The sequence below is a fragment of the Pomacea canaliculata genome, linkage group LG12, assembly GCF_003073045.1.
Source record: "Pomacea canaliculata isolate SZHN2017 linkage group LG12, ASM307304v1, whole genome shotgun sequence".
Taxonomy (NCBI): Eukaryota; Metazoa; Mollusca; class Gastropoda; order Architaenioglossa; family Ampullariidae; genus Pomacea; species Pomacea canaliculata.
Window position 1 is genome coordinate 7759494 of NC_037601.1, and position 22224 is coordinate 7781717.

At 40.4% G+C, this 22224-nt stretch overlaps 2 protein-coding genes across 2 annotated transcripts in view; both read right to left on the bottom strand.

Moving 5' to 3' along the window:
- Nucleotides 1-7772, bottom strand: part of LOC112577335 (neural-cadherin-like) — a 24626-nt gene extending 16854 nt beyond the window's left edge. Inside the window, exons 1-10 of the mRNA XM_025260390.1 lie at nucleotides 7755-7772; nucleotides 7257-7550; nucleotides 5791-5934; nucleotides 5089-5325; nucleotides 4214-4411; nucleotides 3581-3747; nucleotides 2824-2954; nucleotides 2401-2525; nucleotides 1919-2095; nucleotides 1120-1426 (exon numbers count right to left, since the gene is read on the bottom strand). Coding sequence (XP_025116175.1) covers nucleotides 1120-1426; nucleotides 1919-2095; nucleotides 2401-2525; nucleotides 2824-2954; nucleotides 3581-3747; nucleotides 4214-4411; nucleotides 5089-5325; nucleotides 5791-5934; nucleotides 7257-7550; nucleotides 7755-7772 — 1798 coding nt within the window. The remainder of the gene's footprint in view (nucleotides 1-1119; nucleotides 1427-1918; nucleotides 2096-2400; nucleotides 2526-2823; nucleotides 2955-3580; nucleotides 3748-4213; nucleotides 4412-5088; nucleotides 5326-5790; nucleotides 5935-7256; nucleotides 7551-7754) is intronic.
- Nucleotides 7410-21987, bottom strand: LOC112553378 (protocadherin-like protein). Its single transcript, XM_025220550.1, has 11 exons — nucleotides 21214-21987; nucleotides 17976-18158; nucleotides 15661-15925; nucleotides 14429-14579; nucleotides 13950-14045; nucleotides 13302-13410; nucleotides 12835-12961; nucleotides 12136-12392; nucleotides 8085-8353; nucleotides 7755-7909; nucleotides 7410-7550 (listed from the first exon to the last, which is right to left on the bottom strand). The coding sequence occupies exons 1-10, from the start codon at nucleotides 21749-21751 to the stop codon at nucleotides 7868-7870; spliced, it is 2037 nt and encodes a 678-aa protein (XP_025076335.1). The 5' UTR covers nucleotides 21752-21987; the 3' UTR covers nucleotides 7410-7550; nucleotides 7755-7867.
- Between the last annotated feature and the right edge of the window lie 237 nt (nucleotides 21988-22224).

Consider the following 22224-nt stretch of genomic DNA (forward strand, 5'->3'; position numbering starts at 1 on the left):
CTGTGGCTTTTCACTTACTCCTCTGATAATATCAACTCTCTTGCTGCCCTTAATCTTCTCTGGCTAACACCATCACAATTTCTTCATTTTTACAAGTCGACCCTTCATATCAGTTCCAAACAGTTATGTGTTTCAACATTGTACTCCAATGTCTGCATTGTGATCATCTAGATATTCTCCTGACGATGTGACCTATGTGTTTATATATTTTACTCCACTCCAATGACTGTACATCTGTCTGATTGACAACCCTGTCAAACGAATATGTAAATCGTCGACTTTGCATGCTAACACTTACAAAAGAATCCAATAATTCGAGAACAAATGCCTGAGAAACTGCTCGGGATGTTGTTTGCCTACAGGTGATGAACAGATAGTAGTATCAGCTGACAAATTACTAAGAGGATGAAGAAAATGCAGTTCAGACACATTTCGTTACAGTGTGCAATGCCAACTCATTTTTTAAATATATAGAAGAAATATAAAGTATTGAAATTTCATTGACCATTTGACGGAGATCCAGACTACCATGATAATGTACCTTTACTCCTAACTGTGTGTGTTAAATGTCTGTGTGAGTATGTATGCCTGCCTTGTTAGCAAAAGAAAAATTTCTGTCTTGGGTCTTCTCGACAGACAATAAAGTCTGATTTGATTCGATTTGATCTCGAAACATTTTACGATGCACGAATGCCACACTCATAGGACATCAGGATCCACTACTCGCAAAAGTAAAGCAGTATACACTGGCCTCATGACCAGGCACGCCACTCTGTCGAGTACATTCTTTCAAGGTACCTTGGAGTTGGACGCCGAGGTGGTCAGAAGAAGAACGGGCTTAAACATGCGAAGGACCGGACTGATCGTTTTCTGTTAAGACTCTCTCATTATCTCTTGATGACAGGCGTGAGTGTGGGCCTTGTAAGCTGCCACGTGCTCCCCCAAACGACCAATATCAGCCAAGATACAAAAAAAAGAGTGGACAGTCGGTTTTATTACTGTTAAGCATTCATGAATTTCTGAGGCGAGCCATGCCGAGGGTCCGGCAATATACGTAAACAAAAAAAATACAAATGGATCATATAAACGTCGAGTGACTGAGAACAGAAATCAACTTACCTTTTTCTGAATTTTCGTTCACGCTGCCCACTAGAGAGCCGTTGATGAACTTGGGGTCGTTGTCATTGATGTCTAGCGGCAGGACGGAGACAGAGGCGAAGCCACTCAATGGATTTGTCAGCTCGTCTGTCACCTGCACGTCTACGATGTACGTGTCACGCCCGTTGGGCAGGTCACGGTCGAGTTTGTCGGTGAGGAACAGCTGTCCCGTGGTGCTGTCGATTCTAAAGAAGCTCAATAGCGATGTACTGGTGATAGAGAACTGGAATTTGTTTGGGCGGTCCACGTCTGCGTCAGTTACGTTAAACTGAAAAAGTGCACACAAACGGACACACACACACAAACATTACATAGCATTTTACAGCTTTTCAGAAAAATTTATTTGTCTTCTGCTTGTTAACCTAATTTTTTTTCTTAACAAGTCCTTTGCATGGTTCATTTAACCTAGACCTTTCATAGATCTTGTTACAAAAAAGTTATGGAAAAGGAACATTAACTGAAGCACACAGATCCTTTAGGCACAAACACAGACACCCTCAGCCACCACCATCACCACACACACACATTCAGAGATTGGTACGAGAACAGCAGTAACATTACGTGAAATGAAAGACTAAGGTCTTTATGCAATAACTTAAGCTGACTTAATAGAACGATGGAATAAATTAACAGTCGGAAGACAGAAACTTAAAGAGAAATGGAAATAACGAAGGGATGAAGAAAGAAAGCGAGCTTGCAGAGAAGATGCAGTGAGGCAGGTCTTCCCATTAAATTCTCTTACAGCAGGCGTCCTTCATACCTGCAGCAGAAGCCTTGGGTTGGCCCTGACGCTATCGTCTTCTTCAACGATATTTCGGATGATCAACGACGAGGGTAATAAGACGGGGCTGTTGTCATTGACATCCGTAACAAGCACATTGACTGTCGTGGTCGCTGAATGTATTCCATCAAACGCTCGCAGTTTTAGTTGAAAAAACTATATTAAAAAAAATAGATGAATGATGGGCTTAATAGTGGATAATGACTGGCGTTGAATGGTAGATATTAACATTAGGAAATAGTTATACGCAGTCTTTAGTTTTTATTTATAGGAAGGGATTTTTTTTTCTCTTCTTATGATAGAAGCCCGTCTCTCTTTTTTTAGAGGTTTGAGAATCAATGTTCTGATGCATTTCGTTCCAATATCGGCTGTACATAATTTCCCTCTTTTTGTGTGCCTACAACTGACTTTCCTACCCAATCCAGGCCTGGTCAGTCTGTCTGTTAACAACTAGCTCTCACCCTGTCATTGTTCTCGTAGTCAAGTTTCCGCACGAGAAAGAGAGCCCCATTGCCTTCTCTCACACCAAATGTTGGAATCTGTCCGTTACCAGAATCAATGAAATAAGACAGTCTATTACTGTCCGCTGAAAATGGAAAATGAAAATCGGTTATGAATAAGAAGAGTTAAATTAAAAAGAAAGAAAGAGAGAAATAATAATAATAACAACAAACAAGCAAACAACAAACACAAAGATCCAGGTACAACAAAACAAAAAACCAAGATTGGGTGCAGGAAGAACAAAAAAATTGAGAAATTAAATACAGAAGTGGAAAAGCAAACGAATACTAACAAGTAGAGATCAAAGAAGAAAGATTACACACAGCCGCCGTGATCTCCAGCTGTAAGATAAGGCTAGAAGAACAGAAGAAATATTTACTTACAACTGTCGGGATCTTTAGCCGTAACATAAGGCTCGATGAGCGTGTTGAGGTTAAAGTCTTCAGGCACAGTCAGGTTGTACAAAGTCTGTTCGAAGTATGGAGGGTTGTCGTTAACATCATTGATGAGAACTCTGACAGAGACGGAAGCTGCGACAACAAACAGATAATGACTAGTGGTAACCTTGACACAGCTGGACAAATGCTGGCGGTACTCTAATAACGATATTCTCTAGATTAGAATTAAGGGTATAAAAACAAACACGATAGGGGAATGTGGCAACAAAGAGAGTAATTGACAATGGCGTCAACGTGAGTAACATGTCTTTACTCCCTTCATTGTCTTCCATGGTATGCTATTCTTATGAGCTCCTGACCCCGAAGAAAAATACCAGAAGCGACACGTCAGCGTGTGCACGTAGGATAAAACATACAGGGTGCATATATTTGTGTGTGTGTGCGCGCTCATTTTTGTGTGCTCGAGCGCCGAGATGGATTTACTGATTCACATAACAGTAACGTAGAGACTAAGAGATACAAATTTATAACCTGCACGAGCGCATCTGCCCACCTTAGTCATTTATATATGTGAGTTTTATGTCAATACGTATGTGTCACGCCTACCTGTAAGTTATGTCTATACGTACGTGCGTGTCGTACCTTCATGTATGTGAGATTCATGTGTATAGGTCAGTGCCCAGGTGTATATGTTTGCATATATTGTCTCTACCTGAATTTGGATTAGGGGACGTTTGGATACGCTGAGGGTGCCCCGTCCTTAGCGATGACGTTTATCAAGTATAATTCTTTTGTCTCGCGGTCGAAGGATCGTTTGCTTTTGAGAACCGCAGATCGGTCATCTTTCCGGACGAGTTCGAAGTCCATGTTGTTAGTGCCGTTGTCGGCGGCAGAGATCTCAAATGTCAGCTAAGAATAAATAAACACAAATTTAAACAGAAACGAACGAATTCGAAAAACAAACAGCATATCATTTTCTCTTTGGAATCATTCACTAACATACTCATCATAGTCAACTCCACCCACACAAAACATGGATACAATTACACATTTGCGTGTGACACCATTCTTTATATCTCGCACGCACACAGATACACAAATACACACTCCCTCTCTCTCTCTTGCAGAACAAATATAGTTTATCGTAACACACAATATCAGTTATAAATACACAGTAGAGGAAATCATTAACAAGATGTCATGTGTGTAAAAGTCCTTTTGTTGACATGCGAAAGCACTATCTGTGATGCTTTATTACATAAATCTTGAGCGAAAACCAATACGAAAAACAAAGTATGCTGCATGTAAGGCTGGTAGATGGAAATCTAATTCCAATACAGAAGCTGCTCGAAATAAAGAACTTGGCAGAAGATACCTTGCTAAAGTTTGCTGTGATGTCCAAGTCCTGGCCGGTAATGGTCAGACATTCTTGCCCAGGACCCAAGTTCTCGGTCACCGAGCCCTGGAAGCGGCCATCACCGTCAGTTCCAACGAAAGTCGGCCGCTTGTTGTTAGCATCCAAGAGCTGAACTACAGGGTTGATCTCAGTGGACAAGGTCACCGAACCATAATTCTAAACAGTGTAGACAAGCACAGTTTATGACAACGTGACGTATTTTCTTTTACATATATCGATAGACAATTAGCGATGTAGACATACTTCGTAGATATGAAATGACCAGTTTACAAAGTTTGCAAAATTCACAATTTGCATCTGTGAGCACCAATCCCACTAAATAATTTAAATAATGGCTCCGATCAGACTTGTACGATTAGGGAGACTTTCTAGTAATGTAATAATTATAGTATTGGTGGTGAGTCATTCTCTTTTTTAATTTTGGAAAATATGATGCTTTTGGTAAGATTATACAAATATGTCCGAATTCTTACGAGTTTTAATTATTATACAGAAACAAAATGTATGTATAATATTTCATTTTGAAAAACGTAATGGGACAGGTTTTGTAAAATATTAGGAAAGCTATTACCAGTCGACCTACTGTTGATGGATGTGCGTTTGTACATGGATATCTGTGAATGATGGATAATTGATACTGTCTTTATAACTAAAAGATACAGTGCTTTTTTATGCTTTAAATTTCGTTTTGTTTATAATTATTTTAGAGCTCGCCGTGGCAAATACATTATTGAACTCTTTTTTGGGTATATTGTCAATTTGTCATACCACCCTATAGTAAAAGAACAAAACTGAAAATAAAAATCGCGGTGAATCTCGTGTTCATCTTTTACCAGACAGCGCAGGCGAACGATGTGACTTTGCTTGGTCTCAAAGTCGAAGACGCCGTTGGAGTAGACGGTGGCCTTGTTGGGGGAACTGTCGGACTTCCTGATGTAGAAGAATTGTGAAGTGTCGAAGGTTCCCGAATTGGCATCGGCGAGCTGGAAGTCCACGCGCGGATCGTCTATGTTGGAGTTGCACGTGATGTCTTGGATAATGGGGACACCTTGTGCCGCCATTTCACTCACCTGGTGAGAATTCGAATATGAAGCATGCATGAAAAACAATAGCGATTAACTTATTTTAATTTAATGATTTTACTTCAGAAGAGTAATTGTTTGTAGAGGTCTGGTAACTTCCGGCTCTTCTTTCGCCTGCTGGTTTACTTTTTCTGGCCCTATATGGGGGACAGGGAGGAAATTCTTTACGCCACATTGTGTAATTTGTTTGGATGCCAGTGGCTATCCACTTCTCCCACTTCCTCAACCCCGATTAAAGCATAATGCTAAAAATAAGATATGTAACCAGTTAACAGCGGCAACTGATTTGATGATGTGAAATACACATCAGTACAGTGTGCACACACACACACAACAAATGTATTGATATACAGAGATCGCGATTGAAGGTGGGGGTTCCTCTTCTTTTAGAATATTCAATATATTCATGACAGTGCGGGCTTGCCTAAGGGCAAAGGAAAAAGTTCTACTCACAGTGTACACCATTCCCGTGTAGTTCTTGTCAAAGCTGGGTGGTTTGTTGGAGCTGGTTATGACGTTCACAGTAACTGAAACTGTGCTGTTAAGGGGGGGTACACCCTTGTCCTTTGCCATCACTCTCAGACTGTACTGAGTCTTCTGCAGAAAAAAAACCGCAATAAAATAACATGAATGCAGAGCACATATAGCACAAGGCATGAATACAAACTGAAAACGGTACAGTAATGAATACAAAACTGTAGAGATACATGCAGTGCTGAACTTGGGAAAATAAACTGACTCCCTGCCTTTCTTTTGAGGTATTTAATTATAAAATAAGACATAAATTTAATGGGTTTTTCCAAGTGGCGGATACATATATGTGTGAGCAGACAAGAAAAAAAAAAGAAGTTGGATATATGTGTGTGCACATACCTGTATTTAATTTCCATTTATTACAGGTACTTTCTGAAGGGATAGAAGTACATTGTTATACCTCGATCGATCCATAAGCACTTCTAGTTCTAAGGCCTAACTTTGCCCACCCACCCCATCCACAAATAGTACCTATAAGGACCGTACGTACCCTGGCAAGAGCTTAGCCTGTCCTACAGCATAAAATCATAACGAAATCAAATGCCAACCTAGACACTGCTATCTCACCAGCAGGAAAAAAAGCCATAACCAGCAAATAAACCAAACCTGGCAGTACTGACAGAAACAGGACAGAAACCTATAGAATAAATCACTAAGGAAACTGGATAACATAACCATTTACATTTTAATAGAAGAAAAAATCCCAGAAAGCCAAATAAACTAGTCAGCACAGAGAAGGATGACAGGATCGATAGCAAGTAACGGTACATCAGCACACCATACCACCAATGCAAGCTTAGCAGGTCTCATAGATTAACAATAGGTAAAAGGGGCACTAACACAGTTCACAATGCAGACTTGTCAAACACAGACACCAACAGAAAAAAAGAGGGCACAAGCAAGAGTAGACAACACCTGTGGCGCCACAAAACAGCGACCCTCCCTCACACCTCCCCAAACCTTCCCTTACTTCGTCCACCTCCCCCATAACCACATTCCCCCAAATCCCCATCCCCCACAGTGCAAAATCACCGCGAGGTGAAAGCACTTTCCCTTCCAAAACAAACAACTAACTGTTAACTTTAAATATTCGCCACTATACTTTATGGGCGTATCTGATTTCATGTTAACCATTTTTGTTTAATAATATCTATTTAAACTGGGGTTTTTTCTGTTGTCGGTTGTTTGCGTACGCGTGTGAAAGACGTTATCTGTGCGGGAGAGTGCGGACGTGCGAAATCGGGTGGAAGCGACAAAGTAGAAGTCTAGAGTCTAGAAAGTGAAACAAACACAGCATAGCACTGATTGAATAAGAGCAATAAGCTGAAAAACAGAGAAAACAGTTAATTAGTATTTTGCTGCTTGTAAATAACATTGTTTCTCACCCCTTGCTGAAGCTGTTTGTCAAGGTAGATGAAACCGTTGGACGAGACGATGCCAAAGGTGCCGTTAGAGCTATCGAGGAAGGAGTATTCGACCTCAGCGTTAACACCTGTGTCGTTATCGTAAGCACGGACTGTCAGGAAAGTTGTTCCAACCCTGGTGTCAATGGTTATGTTGGAAATATACTGGGTTTTGTCAAACTTTGGCGCGTTGTCGTTGATGTCCTGCACTTGGAGTCTGAATGCACACCAGCCTTGCAAGGAAGGATTCCCACCATCCTCAGCATAAACAGTCACCTGTGGTCATCGATCATGTTTACAATAAACGATGTGATATGGTGAAAATATATCACTTATAAAATATTATTATTTTAAATCTAAATTTTACAAAACGACAAAGTTGTTTTCGTAAACTTAACAAAAAAGGTAAACAAAACAACATGAAAAAAGGAAAAGGGGAAGGATGTGGTAATAAAATTGGGAAATACAAAAACGACAGACCTGAATATACTTCTCCATGTTAGACGCCTCTCTGTCGATTCTCCCTGACACATAAATAGTTCCGTTGGTGGGTACGATTTTCAGGTATTGTTCAGGGCGGACGAGAGTGTAGATCAGTCTACCGTTAAGGCCTCTGTCTGGTCCGTAGCAGAAACCTAAAAGAATGATTCAATAATCGTAATTTGGAGTTGTAACCGGAACAACTTTAATTCGATATGCGCATTTACAAACCCACAATCTTATTACAAGGAAGCACTAAGACGCGCATATGTACACACGCACGCACCCTTACCCCAACACAAAAGCACACAAATGTATGGCGCCATCTACCTGTATGACAAAAGAGTTGTTCGGAGATTCTTCAAAGACGTTAGACAAATCGTAGGCTGAGCAGTTGGTGAAGGTGGGCTTGTTGTTATTGGTGCCCATCACTTGAATAACTATATACGTCGTGTTGCTTAGTGAGGTGACACCACCACAGCACGAGCCGTCATCCCTGGCCGTAATGTTCAGCACAAACTCGTAGTCGTCCTGTGTGAACGCTGACTGCAGCGTGATAATCCCAGTGTCTTGTGCCAGACTGAACTTGCTCTGGGGCACTGTTGGGAATAGAGTCAACAAGAGGTACAAATGTTGGTCGCAGAAAACGAAGAACTGTTGGTGAGGTCAGCAGATTCTTTCCAGCATTCAAATGTTTTCCTATTATTCACACAAGTACAGATACGCTTGCAAATACTAACAGGTTCGAACGATGCAGGCACATGGCTCACTAACGAAAAGGACTTTCGAAAGAAAGTTGACAAGATGGAGTAAGGTTTCATAATGGCTATTCATTTTCCAGGTTATCCATGATTATTAGGCGCAGCCTCATTAAAGTACTCAGAGCTCAGTTATCGATCTGGACGGTCTGACTGCTATTTACAGACTAAACACGAAATCCAGCCGTCGCAGTCATGTAACGGTAACTAGAAAAACTGAGCACCAGAACGAAAATAAAGTGCCCCACAATGGAAGAAACGAAGTCACACGTCGGCTCATAAAACAGTACAGAAACAGCTTAAAGCCCTAAAATGTCTTTAGACGAATAAATAAATGGAAGAATATACATTGTAGCCAAAAGTGGGTTGGCAATAAGATGAACAAGTTAAGGTTAGACACCGGTCGAAAAAAAAAGTTTTTTGTTTCATGGGATAGCGCGGATTTTTTTGTATCAGCTATTTAGCCCTTGAATGAAGTTTCAAAAAATGGTTTTACTGCACTCGTCGCGCTATCGGTTGCCATGGAAACAATCCAAAATGGCGCCCAAACAAACATTTTAAAAAGCTTATAACTTCGTCAATTTTGTGAGTAGACTCAAAATTCTGTTTGAAATAGTTACCTAAAAGTAAGATCTACAAATGTAGGAGGGGGATTTTGCAAAATCGGCTTAGTTTTTTTTTAATGAATTTTTTTGTAAAACACTGTGTTAAATTTTAAGAAATTTATATTTAAAACGGTATAACTACCAAAATACTAAATATTTCTTGAAAAGCTCTCCTACAAATGTTTAAATTTATATGAAGAAAAGCTCAACCAAATTGCAGATCTATATCTCTTGTCAAAAAGAAGGAGTAAGCTTTTGAAGTAAACAGTCTCTAACCAAAACAAGAAACTGAGAAAACGAGGACAGAAAAATTGAAAGCTTAGTAACTACTAAACTACTCAATATTTTTTTTAAAAGTTCTCATAGAAATGTTTAAATATGAATAAAGAAAATTTCAACCAAATTTTAGGTCTGTATCACATGTCAATATAAAGTTATAAGCTTTTGAAGTAAACAAGCTTGCTAAAACAAGAAACTGAAAAGGCGAGGTAAAACAAAGTGAAAGCTTAGTAACTACTAAACCACTAATTTTTTTTAAAAAACCTCTCCCTGAAATGCTTTAATATGTATAAAGAAAACTTCGTTCAAATTTTAGGCCTGTATCACATGTCAATATTAAGTTATAGGGATTTTAAGTAAACAAACTGTAACAAAAACAAAGGAACGGAAAAAGTGAGATCACAAAGTTCAAGCTTAGTAACTTTGTTTTATCTAAGCCTTTCATGTAATTTACCTGTTGAATGAAAAATATAACCATCTTTCAATGTGTTACTACATATAACTTTAACATAACTAATAAAATTAATTATTTTATTCACTTTTAGAAAAGTCAACATGGTTGTGTTGTGTACCCAAATGCTGACCAGGCTTCAGAGAAGTACACAGTAATAAAAACAATGGTGTTTGCAAACATTGAGCAACACAGTTATAGGTTTAGTCAGTTATATAGAAGTTCAGTGTCTACTAGCTTCATGGTTTTTGCCATCTTTGGTCTTTTGCTATCTAACATTTAGTGATGCGCGATGTCACACATATTGCTTCCAATTTTTGCGAGCATCTACTGAAGTAGCAGCATTAGTAGGAAACACTCTCATCTTTCTTAGCCTTCAGTTGCAGGGTGATGGGATGAACATCAATTAAAGAAATTATTTCAAAAGCTTATAGGGGAGTATAACCAATTCTTGCAGCCCTATGCTCCACTGGGGGAAAATAGGAATAAGAATAACCTATTCATGAAATCTAGAGATACATCACTGGTGCACCAGAATTTAAGCAGCTGCTCATGTTGTGTTCCTCTGTATGCTAGGATTATTTTATGAATTACCTCTGTAGTCACATGGATTAAAGATGTTTGATTTTTGTGGCTAGGGGGTATCTTATTTTCTGTCAAAGATTTCTGGGAAAAGCACCAGCTGTCTGGCCTTTTAGGGGGCTGACAATGATGTACTCTCTAGACACTGAATGGCTACAAACTTGACTAGATAGCAGTTTTCATTGTTTGTTAGGAATATTACACATAATTGTCTTCACATTCTGTTTGTTACATTTGGTTTGAGTAAGACAATCCAGCCCCCACCCAACCTTTGTTATCTGTGTTAATGATGTAAAGCTCTGATTCCTTACATTCCTGACAAAGTACATAAATAACTAGCATTGCAAGTTGACTCAAATGTGTAAATGTTCGCAGCTAGTCCTGATTACTACCGAGCTTTGCAGCAGAAATTAAAACTTCGCTTTATTTTCAGCTCGCTTACCACATGACTGATGGTGATTTCGACAGCAGATTTCGGTTCACTAAGTTATTTTTTTTAGCTGCTACGACGGTCTAAGAATGTCCACGTGGTTTTTATTTTTTCGCACGTGGTATTGTGAGAAGAAATGAGCGTCTGACAGGCACAATGAACATTTAATATTAACGTTAACGTCTTAGAAAGAAAATATAACTGAACTAGCTTTCAGTTGCTGTCGCCATTTGTTTATACATCCGGAGGCCATGACAGATGCATTGCGGGATACCCGAGCACAGCCGAAGCGTGTTCGTGTGCCCTATGACCCCGTCTAGGTTGGCATTAGTGAATTCTGATTGGCTATATGCAAAGTATGTTACGCATGCGTCCATATAAGGAAGTTTCCGACCCTTTGTGTCGTCTAGAAAAGAGCTTGTATCATAGCTTGGGGCCTTCTAAGGGTTTTGACTCAGCCTTGCCTTGACTCACGTCTTGACCTTTCGACCGATATACGATGTGACACAGTTGCCCACGTGGCGAGGTGTGTTGCTATGTCTCAAACATTCTCTATTCTCGCTAATTCTGCGCTCGGGAAAAGTAAATAGGATAGAAGTAGATGTTTTCATTGACAAAATAGACATATTTCTAGATCAGGGGTGGGCAATTAATTTTCCCAAGGGGCCGGATGAGAAACTGGGATGGTTCTAGAGGGCCGGACTAATATAGTTAACTCAGTTTTACCCAATACTGTATATATATTTACTGGTGGACGGCCAGCGGGCGGGCCGGTCAGAGACAGGAGGCGGGCCGGATTGTTCTATGAAAAACCACTTCGTGAGTGAATAGAACAAAATATAAACTTTGACATTATGAAGTAATCTCAAAATGGCCAAAATGTAAAATTTTTGACAGAGCTAAGTTATCGGTCTGGACGGTCTGACTGCTATTTACAGACTAAACACGAAATCCAGCCGTCGCAGTCATGTAACGGTAACTAGAAAAACTGAGCACCAGAACGAAAATAAAGTGCCCCACAATGAAAGAAACGAAGTCACACGTCGGCTCATAAAACAGTACAGAAACAGCCTAAAGCCCTAAAATGTCTTTAGACGAATAAATAAATGGAAGAATATACATTGTAGCCAAAAGTGGGTTGGCAATAAGATGAACAAGTTAAAAAATAACAACCCCCCCAAAAAAAACCCATAACAAAAAACAACAAATAGTGGATATAGAAAAACAAAACCAAAGTGCCAGCCTCGAAATAAAAGACCGCTCCCTATTCACCGACCTGTGAAAGAGTAGCGGACCCTGTCTCCGTCGAGGTCGGTGGCCTGAATCTGCGCGATCACCGAATTGACCGGAAGTCCCTGCGCCACAGTGAACGTCTTGCCGGGTTCATTGGTGAACATGGGCGCCTCGTCATTAGTGTTTCGAACAAACACCCGCGCGCTGGTGGTGCTCGTTCTGGATGTTGGCTTCCCTTGATCAGCAGCCACCACAACGAAGTCATAATAATGGTTGGGCGTTCTGTCGTAGTCAAGGCGCCTGAAAGTAATAAAAAGTATTTAAATTATAAATCTGCAGTAATATAGACAAACAACTACATCTTCTCCTTGAATATGAAACATTTCTACAGGTGTGGATAAGGATTTATCATTGGGCAGTAATTTTCTGAGCAGGTTATTTTTTTGGGTTCTGTCGATTCGCCAACCAGTCCAGCAGCTTCCGCAGGGTTGTCAAGGAGAGTCAACGATGTCAAGGACTTTTTACTCTAAGGTTGACCATACTGAAAAGCAGGTTACGACACCTACCCCAGAGTGCTATAATGATGAACTTGCAGCAAACTGTGAGTTAATTGTTCCCCATTTCAACTCATCTGTCTTCCAATGTTTATCTATAGATTAACACATTCTTGTAATCTACAAACCGCACATTAAGACCTCAGAGATCTTCATATTCCCCCTCCAAAGGCGATAGTCCTGCTTACTGTTTGACCGACATGATTCCTACATAGGAGCCGTTCCTTGTCACAGTCGTGATGGAGAAGTCCTGGGTATCCCTAAGGTTGTAGGTGATCATGGCGTTGGTACCCGAGTCTCGGTCGGTGGCCTTTACTGTAATATACAAAGATCAGTTGAAGGTCACTACAGGCACAGGTTATGGTTCTGTAGGTGAACTCCTTGATCTCGATGAATACTACAGTACAAAGTTCTTGAAAAAAAACAAAACCCCAAACTGGATAAACATTTCCGATACTACCATTTTAAGTGTCGTGTTAGTCATTCAAGACTTACCACAGGTTGACATGGTCACATACACACAGAAAGTATAGAAAGAGGCAAAGAAAGGAAAAGGATGAAGAGGGAGAAATATCGAGAGCTATCGGAAACACTTTTGCTCACGGTCATAACAACCTCAGCTCCACAAATCAATGATACATAGGTACTATCATACCTTCTAGTATAGAAGTGCCTACAGCTGTGTCCTCCGGTACTGTGGCCAAGTATCGAGACATTTCAAACTCAGGGCTGTTGTCATTTATATCTACAAGCCTGATCAACACCTACATCAGACAGAGGACTAAAATAAAAAGTGTTCAAGACATTCGATCTAAAGGTCTAGTGGTAGGCTATAATAAATCTCTTGTCAAACGGATTCAAAGATTGCCTGGCACCACAATCATCATCATTTGCCAAATCTGTCAAGTCATGGTTCAAACATCAATCTATGGTTGATTGGAACGATTTATTAGGCAACACTTCAATGACTTTAACTGCAAGGTGGAACATGACAATGAAAGAGTGCCCCTTACTCTTTTATATTTTATTATTAAAGAACATCCAGAGAACTAAGATTTTAAAAAATATATTAACCCTTTATAAAATTCTAGCTCTACTCACAGACTTACATAGTGAGTTAAATAAAAGTGTGAAAATAGCAATACATTTGGTTGGTATGTGAGAATATAAATTAAGACACGACAAAGACCACAATTTTGGAAACTACAGTTAGTAATTGAAACTTATACCTGTGAAAAGAAACTATGGAACGCATTTTGTGATCGGTTGGACTGCGTACAGCGAAAGCAGGCGAGATACTTACTGTAGCCGTGCTGGGGAAAGTAGTAGTCCCCACAACTTGCACAGCCCTCAAAGTCAGCTGTACTTGTGGAGACGGGGCTGTCTCATAGTCTATCGTCTGTAAAAACAAAAAAAAAAAACAACAGTGTTTATAACTGTAGATAATAATAATAGCTAATAACGAAAGTAAACACATAATAAATAATAATGAAACTAACAAGCAATATTGAAAAATAAACAGATCAGACAAGCATACAAAAAAATAATGTTACTATGTAGGAAAAGGAATCAACATTACTTTTATGAGAAAAGTAACTACAGTGACTACGTTTAAATCTGCCTTACAATAACAACTACCTGTCATGAGAAGATCTGAAAAAACATAAATATATAAAAAGAGAGAGAGATGTGTTAAAAATGAATTAGGTTAGAGTCAGGCTAACGTTTTTGCTTGTACAGCACACGGGTACTCATAACATGGATATCGCAATGAAATATTACTTGGAGACTTTTGACGACTCCATCACTGTCAACCGTGAAGTCGGAGGAGGGTTGGCCGTTGGAGTTGAGCAAGCTGTAGGTAACTGGTGACGGCTGGAACAATTTGGTCTCTATTTTAAGCGGCACATTGCCGTCTGGTTGGGTGTATACCCTGTTAAGGACACAGAGAAATGCTTGATTACTCTAACGACTGATGAGTTGGTTCTGAGATGTTTGTATTGTTGTCACTGTTGATTTGCGATATCTCTCTCTCTCTTGCACTTCCTTCCAACCTTCAGGGATAGTGCAAAAGCATGTGTGTTTTTTATTTCTGAGAAGTTTCTAGTCTTTATTTCGTAAGCGTTACTTAGATAATAACTATCATCCCCATCATCATTATCATCATCATTACGAAAATATCTCTCCTTGACGGGAAAGTTTAAAATATTTACAACCCCCCCCCAAAAAAAAAAAACAAAAACACACCAAAAAAACAAAACAAAAACAAAAACCAAACAACCAAACAATCAAACAAAAAACAAAAAACCAGTGTGCCTACAGAAGTACAAATTCATTGCACACAAGCACCGTAGAACTCATTATATCATATATATATATCTATATGTTGAGGGACGGAAAACAAATGCAACTTTACAAGCAGAGTGATCACAGAGGGTTTCTAACCCCAACCTTCAGGGATAGTGCAAAAGCATGTGTGTCTTTTATTTCTGAGAAGTTTGTAGTCTTTATTTCGTAAGCGTTACTTAGATAATAACTATCATCCCCATCATCATTATCATCATCATCATTACGAAAATATCTCTCTTTGGCGGGAAAGTTTAAAACATTTACAACCCCCCCCAAAAAAAAAAAAAACAAACCAAAAAAACAAAACAAAAACAAAAACCAAACAATCAAACAAAAAACAAAAAACCAGTGTGCCTACAGACGTACAAAGTCGTTGCACACAAGCACTGTACACCTCATTATATCATATATATACATATTGAGAGACGGAAAACAAATGCAACTTTACAAGCAGAGTGATCACACAGGCTTTCTCTGGTGCGCCGAAAATAAAGCTGAAAGCTTGGTTCAACACTCGCTGCAGTTTTTAATCATGGCCCCCTCATTTTCGTGCAAGCCGAAAAATATCCTTACTCAATATCTGCTCCTCTGTGTGTGTTTTGAGAAGTGGAAGACAGACCGAAGTAAAAACAAAGAAGAAAGTGAGAAAAAAAAATTTCCCCTACATCTGTAGCGGTTGGTTGTTTTCTTGTGCGTAGCCCTCGTAAAGAATCTCCATGAACTGCGGGGAGCGAAATCCTACCAACACGCTGACCGTCGTGGTTGTGGGGCTGGCCGTGGCGTCATTGTTATCCTTAGCCGTGACGGTGATGGTTATCTCTTGACCCTGCGGGAACTGGGCGCTACCCACAGTGCGAATCTCACAAGAGCGAGCTCCACTAGTGCCGACCTCGATCAGAGTGAACCGACTTCTGAGGTTGCTCGGGTTCACTGGACAAATAATAATCACCGTAAACTTTATTCAGATTTCAAAGTTTAATTTTAAGCCAAATTTAATTTATAATGTAATAGTACAGAGACCAGGTATGATAGTTAAATGTATAAAGTAAATAATAAATAAAAGTTTTGTACAGAAGCACAAATCTACTCATTCTTAAGTATATCGCACACGCATAAGAAGTATGCATGTAAAGTATGCTTATTGTATATCAAATGCTGCGTAAAAAACAATGGAAAAAGGTTAATGCCGTCTATGAGACTTTTTCTGTTTATGTAGTTGTGGGTGGGTGTGTTTTGACGCGAAGCCACATTTCGGGGTCAGCTTTCTTTTTTTTCCAAGGCGGTGCCTATTTCCTCTCCCTATGGAGTCAGGTACCCATTCCTCAGAGCTGGGTCGAGTTGGGAAAATTCGCTTCGTCACACAGGTATAGTATCAAATTAGAGTTCTTTCTGGTTCGGACGCCAGTGCTCTAATCACTCGGCTACTACGCAAATACTGTTATCTTTATGTATGTTTCGAGAGTGGTGGTCTCTCTCTCACACACAGAGAGAGAAGGATTCGTTTATTTCCACAAATATCACACTAGGAAATTGATATGACTAATACCAAGAACACAAACATACACACACTCTTGCTGGCGCCACAACTCGCACTAATATTTACAAACCCAAACGATTATTTCTTCCTCATACACATGCAACACACACACTATCTCCCTTCCTAGCTTACATTCCATCCTTTTCTCACTTTCTTTCACATACACTACTATACACTACCCACACATTTCAAAGTCACCATACATACCAAAATATATGCAAGAAGACACATATAGATGCTTGCACTATACATAACCCCACATAACCCACACAGAAGACGAGAAGACACATTGAGCTATTATTAGTCCTGACACGAACTACGGCGGAGTTCAGTTAGGTTATTGCTTCGACTTCGGAAGTTCTGGCCCGGATGTGTCTATATGTCCAGAGAGCATGAGGCAGAACAGGCCATTGGTCAAAGGAGATGCATCAGCTACAATCTTGCTACTCCTGCACAGACCACACTGGGTGTAGATTGTGCATGTAGGGGTAGGTTACAACCAATACTTCTGTTAACTACACGCACCACCCGTCGAGTAGGACTTTCTGCTTCTGCGTGGCGAACCGTACCAGTGACTGAGAATGCCAGTGCGTTCTTGATCACCGGCTGATAAAACTAGACCAGAATCTCCCTTTTAGGACAAGTTCTTTTTTTCAGCTGGCACAGGATGTAAGGTGTTGTTATGTCTGCTTGATAATCGACATTATACTGCTTTCCCAACTGATATTATTGGATCCCAGAAACCTGATATGGTCGACCTGCTCCATGGCCTCATCGTTGATAACGAGAGGCTCAACAGGACCTCTTTTTCTGCGAAAGTTAGCCATTATCTTTTGGGTTTTCGAAACGTTGAGCTGTAAACCATTTTCACTGCATCAAACCACCAGGTGATCCACTTACTGGCGGTACCCAGACCTGCCACAGTGGTGTCATCAGGAAACTTCACCATCCGAATTGATCCGTGAGCTGAGACACAGTCGTTGGTGATAAAGGAATAGGAATGGAGAAAGGACGCAGCCTTCTGGTGTGTCTGTGATCAACACCAGAATGCTGGAGAGGCGATCGCTGACGCTTACCTTTTGGGGTCGGTGCAAAAGGAAGTTAAGGATCAAAACACACTGACTGTGAGAGAGATCAAACCCTGGAAACTTATCAAAGGGTTTTTGCGGAAAGACAGTGCACGAGTTATCAAAGGAATCCTTATTAATTCTTTTGTTATACAAGAGTGATTACTACATGTCTAAGAGTGTATTAATCAATAGTAAACTATGTACGCCAGAGGATTCTTAATTTCCTCATCTTTTAAAACATTCCTTGACAAAATGTCAAATAAGTCATATATACACATTAAGATGTATCTGCAAACAAACTTATGTTTAAATGGTGTGTGTGTGACTGGGTGGGTAGGCGGGAGGGCGTGTGCCAGAGTGCACGTGTTTACACCTGAAGTCAGGCTGTACCCAACAGAAGCTCCAGCATCAGGGTCCTGGGCCTGGAGTGAGATGACCAGAGTGTCCTGGGGAGCGATGGTCGTAAGGGTGGCCTGGTATGGCTGGGGTTTGGTGATGAAGACCGCCGGTTCGTTGACATCCGTGACGTTGATTCGGGTAAGGATGACGTAAACATCTGCCGGGAGCAAAGGTTAAATGACATGAAGTGTCACATACGTCACATGAATCTGGTCGTTACCTGTTCAGGTAATAGTATAAAGACACTTGACAATGAATCTCTCTCTCACACACACACACTCGCATGGGCACACACGCTTTACTCAATTGTATTTTTGTTCCCGTCAGCTACATCGTACTTTATCTGTAGTTAGGTCTGGAACTTGCACAGTAGTCGCAACGGCACAAATATAATGACAACGTGGTAAATGTTGTGGCTTCCTTCTGTGAAAGTTCAGCGAGACATCTCGGTGTTTACGATTACCTCAAATCTCAGCGCACGCATTTTATTTTCTCTCCTACTGATGTTTTCAAAGCGGGACTATTCTCGGGAACGGAAGGCGTTATTGCAGCAGAGCTATCGAGGACACAACCTAATTTTGCAAGACATTGGGTAAGATGATAATAATAATCGATAAACAGCTAGTAGTTGTCTTTCTCCGAACTCTTTTCATTGTGGGAGAAATAAATTTGCCGAAAATTCTTATTTGATCTTACAGTAATGTGGCAACTTTTACCACTAGCATGTATCCTTATACAAGTCCTTCACGTAACTAGAAGGTGATGCTCTCGTTTCGATTATTAACGTCACCCTCTCCTTCCTCCAGCCTCAAAGCTATGCACCTATTATTGTGTATATTTACATATATTCTCAGCTTCATTTTTTTAAATCTGTGGCACACATAAAAGAAAACAACTATGATGATGAAAAAAAAATGTTGACATATGTTGGCCATGTCCACTCAAATACGTGCTTAGAGCGAGGGCGTGAGTACCAGAATTGTCATGTAAACATCCCAAATGTTGCAGTTTTTCTTTCTCTGAGATGTTCGATTGCGATTTGGAAGATAGAACACTGCTGAATACTAAACTGAACGCATTAGCCGGGCAAAGGAATGCGGCACTCCAACCCGCGAAGCCTACGGTCCCGCTAGCAGTGAAATCAATGAGATAGAGAACATACATGGTTAAGGATTATGTTTATTAAATCTCCAGTCAAGGCAAACACTTATCAGAAGCTGCCAGCCTCGTGACCTGACCGCCAAGTAAGCCACCCCTTAAGATGGCGTGCAAAGGTAAGCCGTTATGACCGTTAAGGTGACATTACACAAAATCCCTTCGTTTGCCCGTTGGCTGTCGAAATTCAAAGTACAGTGGAACCTCGGTTAACGAACTTAATCCGTTCTGGAAAGCTGTTCGTTATCCGAAATGTTCGTTATCCGAAACAATTTTTTCCATAAGAAATAAAGGAAATAGATTTAATTGGTTCCCACCCCCTGTTGACTCGCTAATATTTGAAAGTTACAGGCTATAAAGGTATTTGTTTTAATGAGAACAGTTATAATGCAATATAAATGGAGTTAAATAAACATAAAAAATCATTAACGAAAGCATTTAAGCAGGTGTGGGGAGGAAGGGGTGGAATTACTGCTTGGATTCCCCCTCCATGAGCACACGTGGCATAATAAAATCGGGGATAACTTCCTTTTTCTGAAGCTTTGAGGTTAAAGGAAAAAAACTTGTCCAGTGTCTGCTCCTTCTGCCTTTTTGTAAAACTCTTCGGTAATACGACATCACATATCCGACAGACGCATGCCACCTTCATACTTTGAAATCATTTCCTCTTTCAATTCAATTGTTGGCCGCTTCCTTGTCATTACTTCACTACTATTGCTCTTAATCTTCTTTGGAGCCATGATTGAGGATTGTCTTATTAAAATAAAGCACAAAAATCACTAAGTAAGAAGGATGCGCACAGATAAAGAGCTAGAGATCGTAACTGTGTCTCAAGCGCGAATGATAACATGCTGGTCGGTCACGTGTGGTTCACGTGGCTGTTCGTTATCCGAAATTTTGTTCGCTATCCGAGACAAATTTTTGACGAAATTTTTGTTCGTTATCCGAAAAATTCGCTATCCGAGGCGTTCGCTAACCGAGGTTCCACTGTACATGAATGTAGAGGCAATCCCGCCCAGTCACGTCACGACGGTGAGAATGGCGGGCCTTGTTGGCTGCCGTGTCTATCCATGTGCTCACCGCAACGACCGGTACCAGTCAAGGGACGAATGAATGAAAAGAATTGTAGATCTATTACGGATGCTTTTATGTAAAGCGTTCAATTTTAATTCTCTGTTTATTAGCGTTGATATTCTATTTTCTCTATTTTATTTTATGTGTATCAAGCATTTACATGCATTCTAAGAGTCTATCTAATCCCTTGTGTTTCTTTCCCGAGGCGAAATACTAATGGAGCAGAGGCAGTGGTATCTGGTAGTTAACACACATATTACAATTTTCTAGTGAACTATTAACATTTCTAATCATTGTCCCTGTCTTAAGAATTTGCTGACATCACTAAGGTTGGCACGAGAGATTTTTATTCGGGTAAATTTGGGGATAGATTCCTTGACGTTCGAGACTGGGGTGCTCAGATTTCTAAATCGTCGTGCCTTACTCGAGCATCATTTCTAGTTTGTGTGTGCGCTCTCGCGTTTTGTATCTATTATGAATATATAATTACATGTACTAATGTACATGAGTACCCATGTGTTTGTGTAAGCTTACTGCAAATGTACTAAGTTCACAAATTTCTTATTTAGAAAGATATGTTTATACTTCTCAAGATGAGAACGTTGAAGGATGCGCGCGTGCGTGCGAATAAGATGTATCCGAAAGACCCAGGAATTCCATGGAATTCCAAAAAACTGAGACGAAACACGGGACATTAACATTTTTTTTGGAAGTATTCTTCTTCTTCTTTGACATAACCACCGCCATTTTATAATTTACTATTTTGTGCTATTATACTAAAGATATCATGAAAAGGGATGGGTCACAATACTTGTGAGATATATATAGATATACTTAGCACAAATACTCACATACAAGTGTTCCACTCGTCATACTCACCCACAGACCCACACACGCACACCCGAAAGCATCAATACCTTACAACTACTGTCCTTTTCCCCAAATCCACCCCTTAAGCTAAGCCATTGCTACCCTTGACTTACCCGCTTGGTCAACAGTGCTCGTAGCGTTAACAACTATTGTGACGGTCTTCGTTGTCTCATAATCCAGAGAATTTGCTGATATCCAGTTGAGTGTTCCCGTGCTGGACAGGGTAAACAAGGTGCTGTCTACGGATGAGGACATGAGCATGTACGTCCTCGATACATTCCGAGGCACGTAGTTAGCAAACGACAGCACCTGACCAGCCTGGTTTTCGCTGAATTGAACGCTGACTTCTGGAATGTCCGTCACTGCTCGCCTCTGCCGAGAATGAACCACGAGAGACGAAAGCGGAATATCTAAGTAACTCACATTAGCAAGGTTCGAATCCACAACCAAGGATCGCTTCCGCCTGTTGAGTGAGATGTAATTGTACCGTGACCATACATCCCTTTTGTCGATCTTATGATCAAGATCTTTGTCTTGAGAGAATGACAACGGCTTCGGTTGCTCTCCAAACCTTTCGTGGACAGAGGCTAAAGCACACACAGCTATACACAACAAGGCGACGACTGGGAGAGCGGCCTTAATCGCCGCCATCTTGTAATGTCTCCACGATTTCGTTTTCACTGTTGGGAGTTCGTGTGGCCCTTCACAATCGTCCCTATACCAAAGCTTTACTAGACAAATTCTTAGCTTTTTGAGAGTTTTGAAAACAGGTATAAATAGTACACACCCCTGGTGTTATGACCCGAAAGACGAGACGCACTCCGCTGAAAGACGAAACTACTCATAAATGTTTTTTGTTCGACCAGGAAGCCTGGCCTGGTTGTGATTATACCTGACCTCAGAGGTCATGAGACAAATAGGTCATAGGCGGGTGGATTACATCCGTCTGTCATGGTCGCTCTGTACAGACTGCGATGGGCACAGACTGTGCATACAGGGGATATGTCACAGCTGCTAGCTGCAGGCATTTCCAGGTTGAGTAGGACTTTCTGTTTCTGTTCGGCGCTGGCATACCAGACGGTAATTGAGAATGTCACTTTTAGCATCTTTAGATTTCAGCTTCA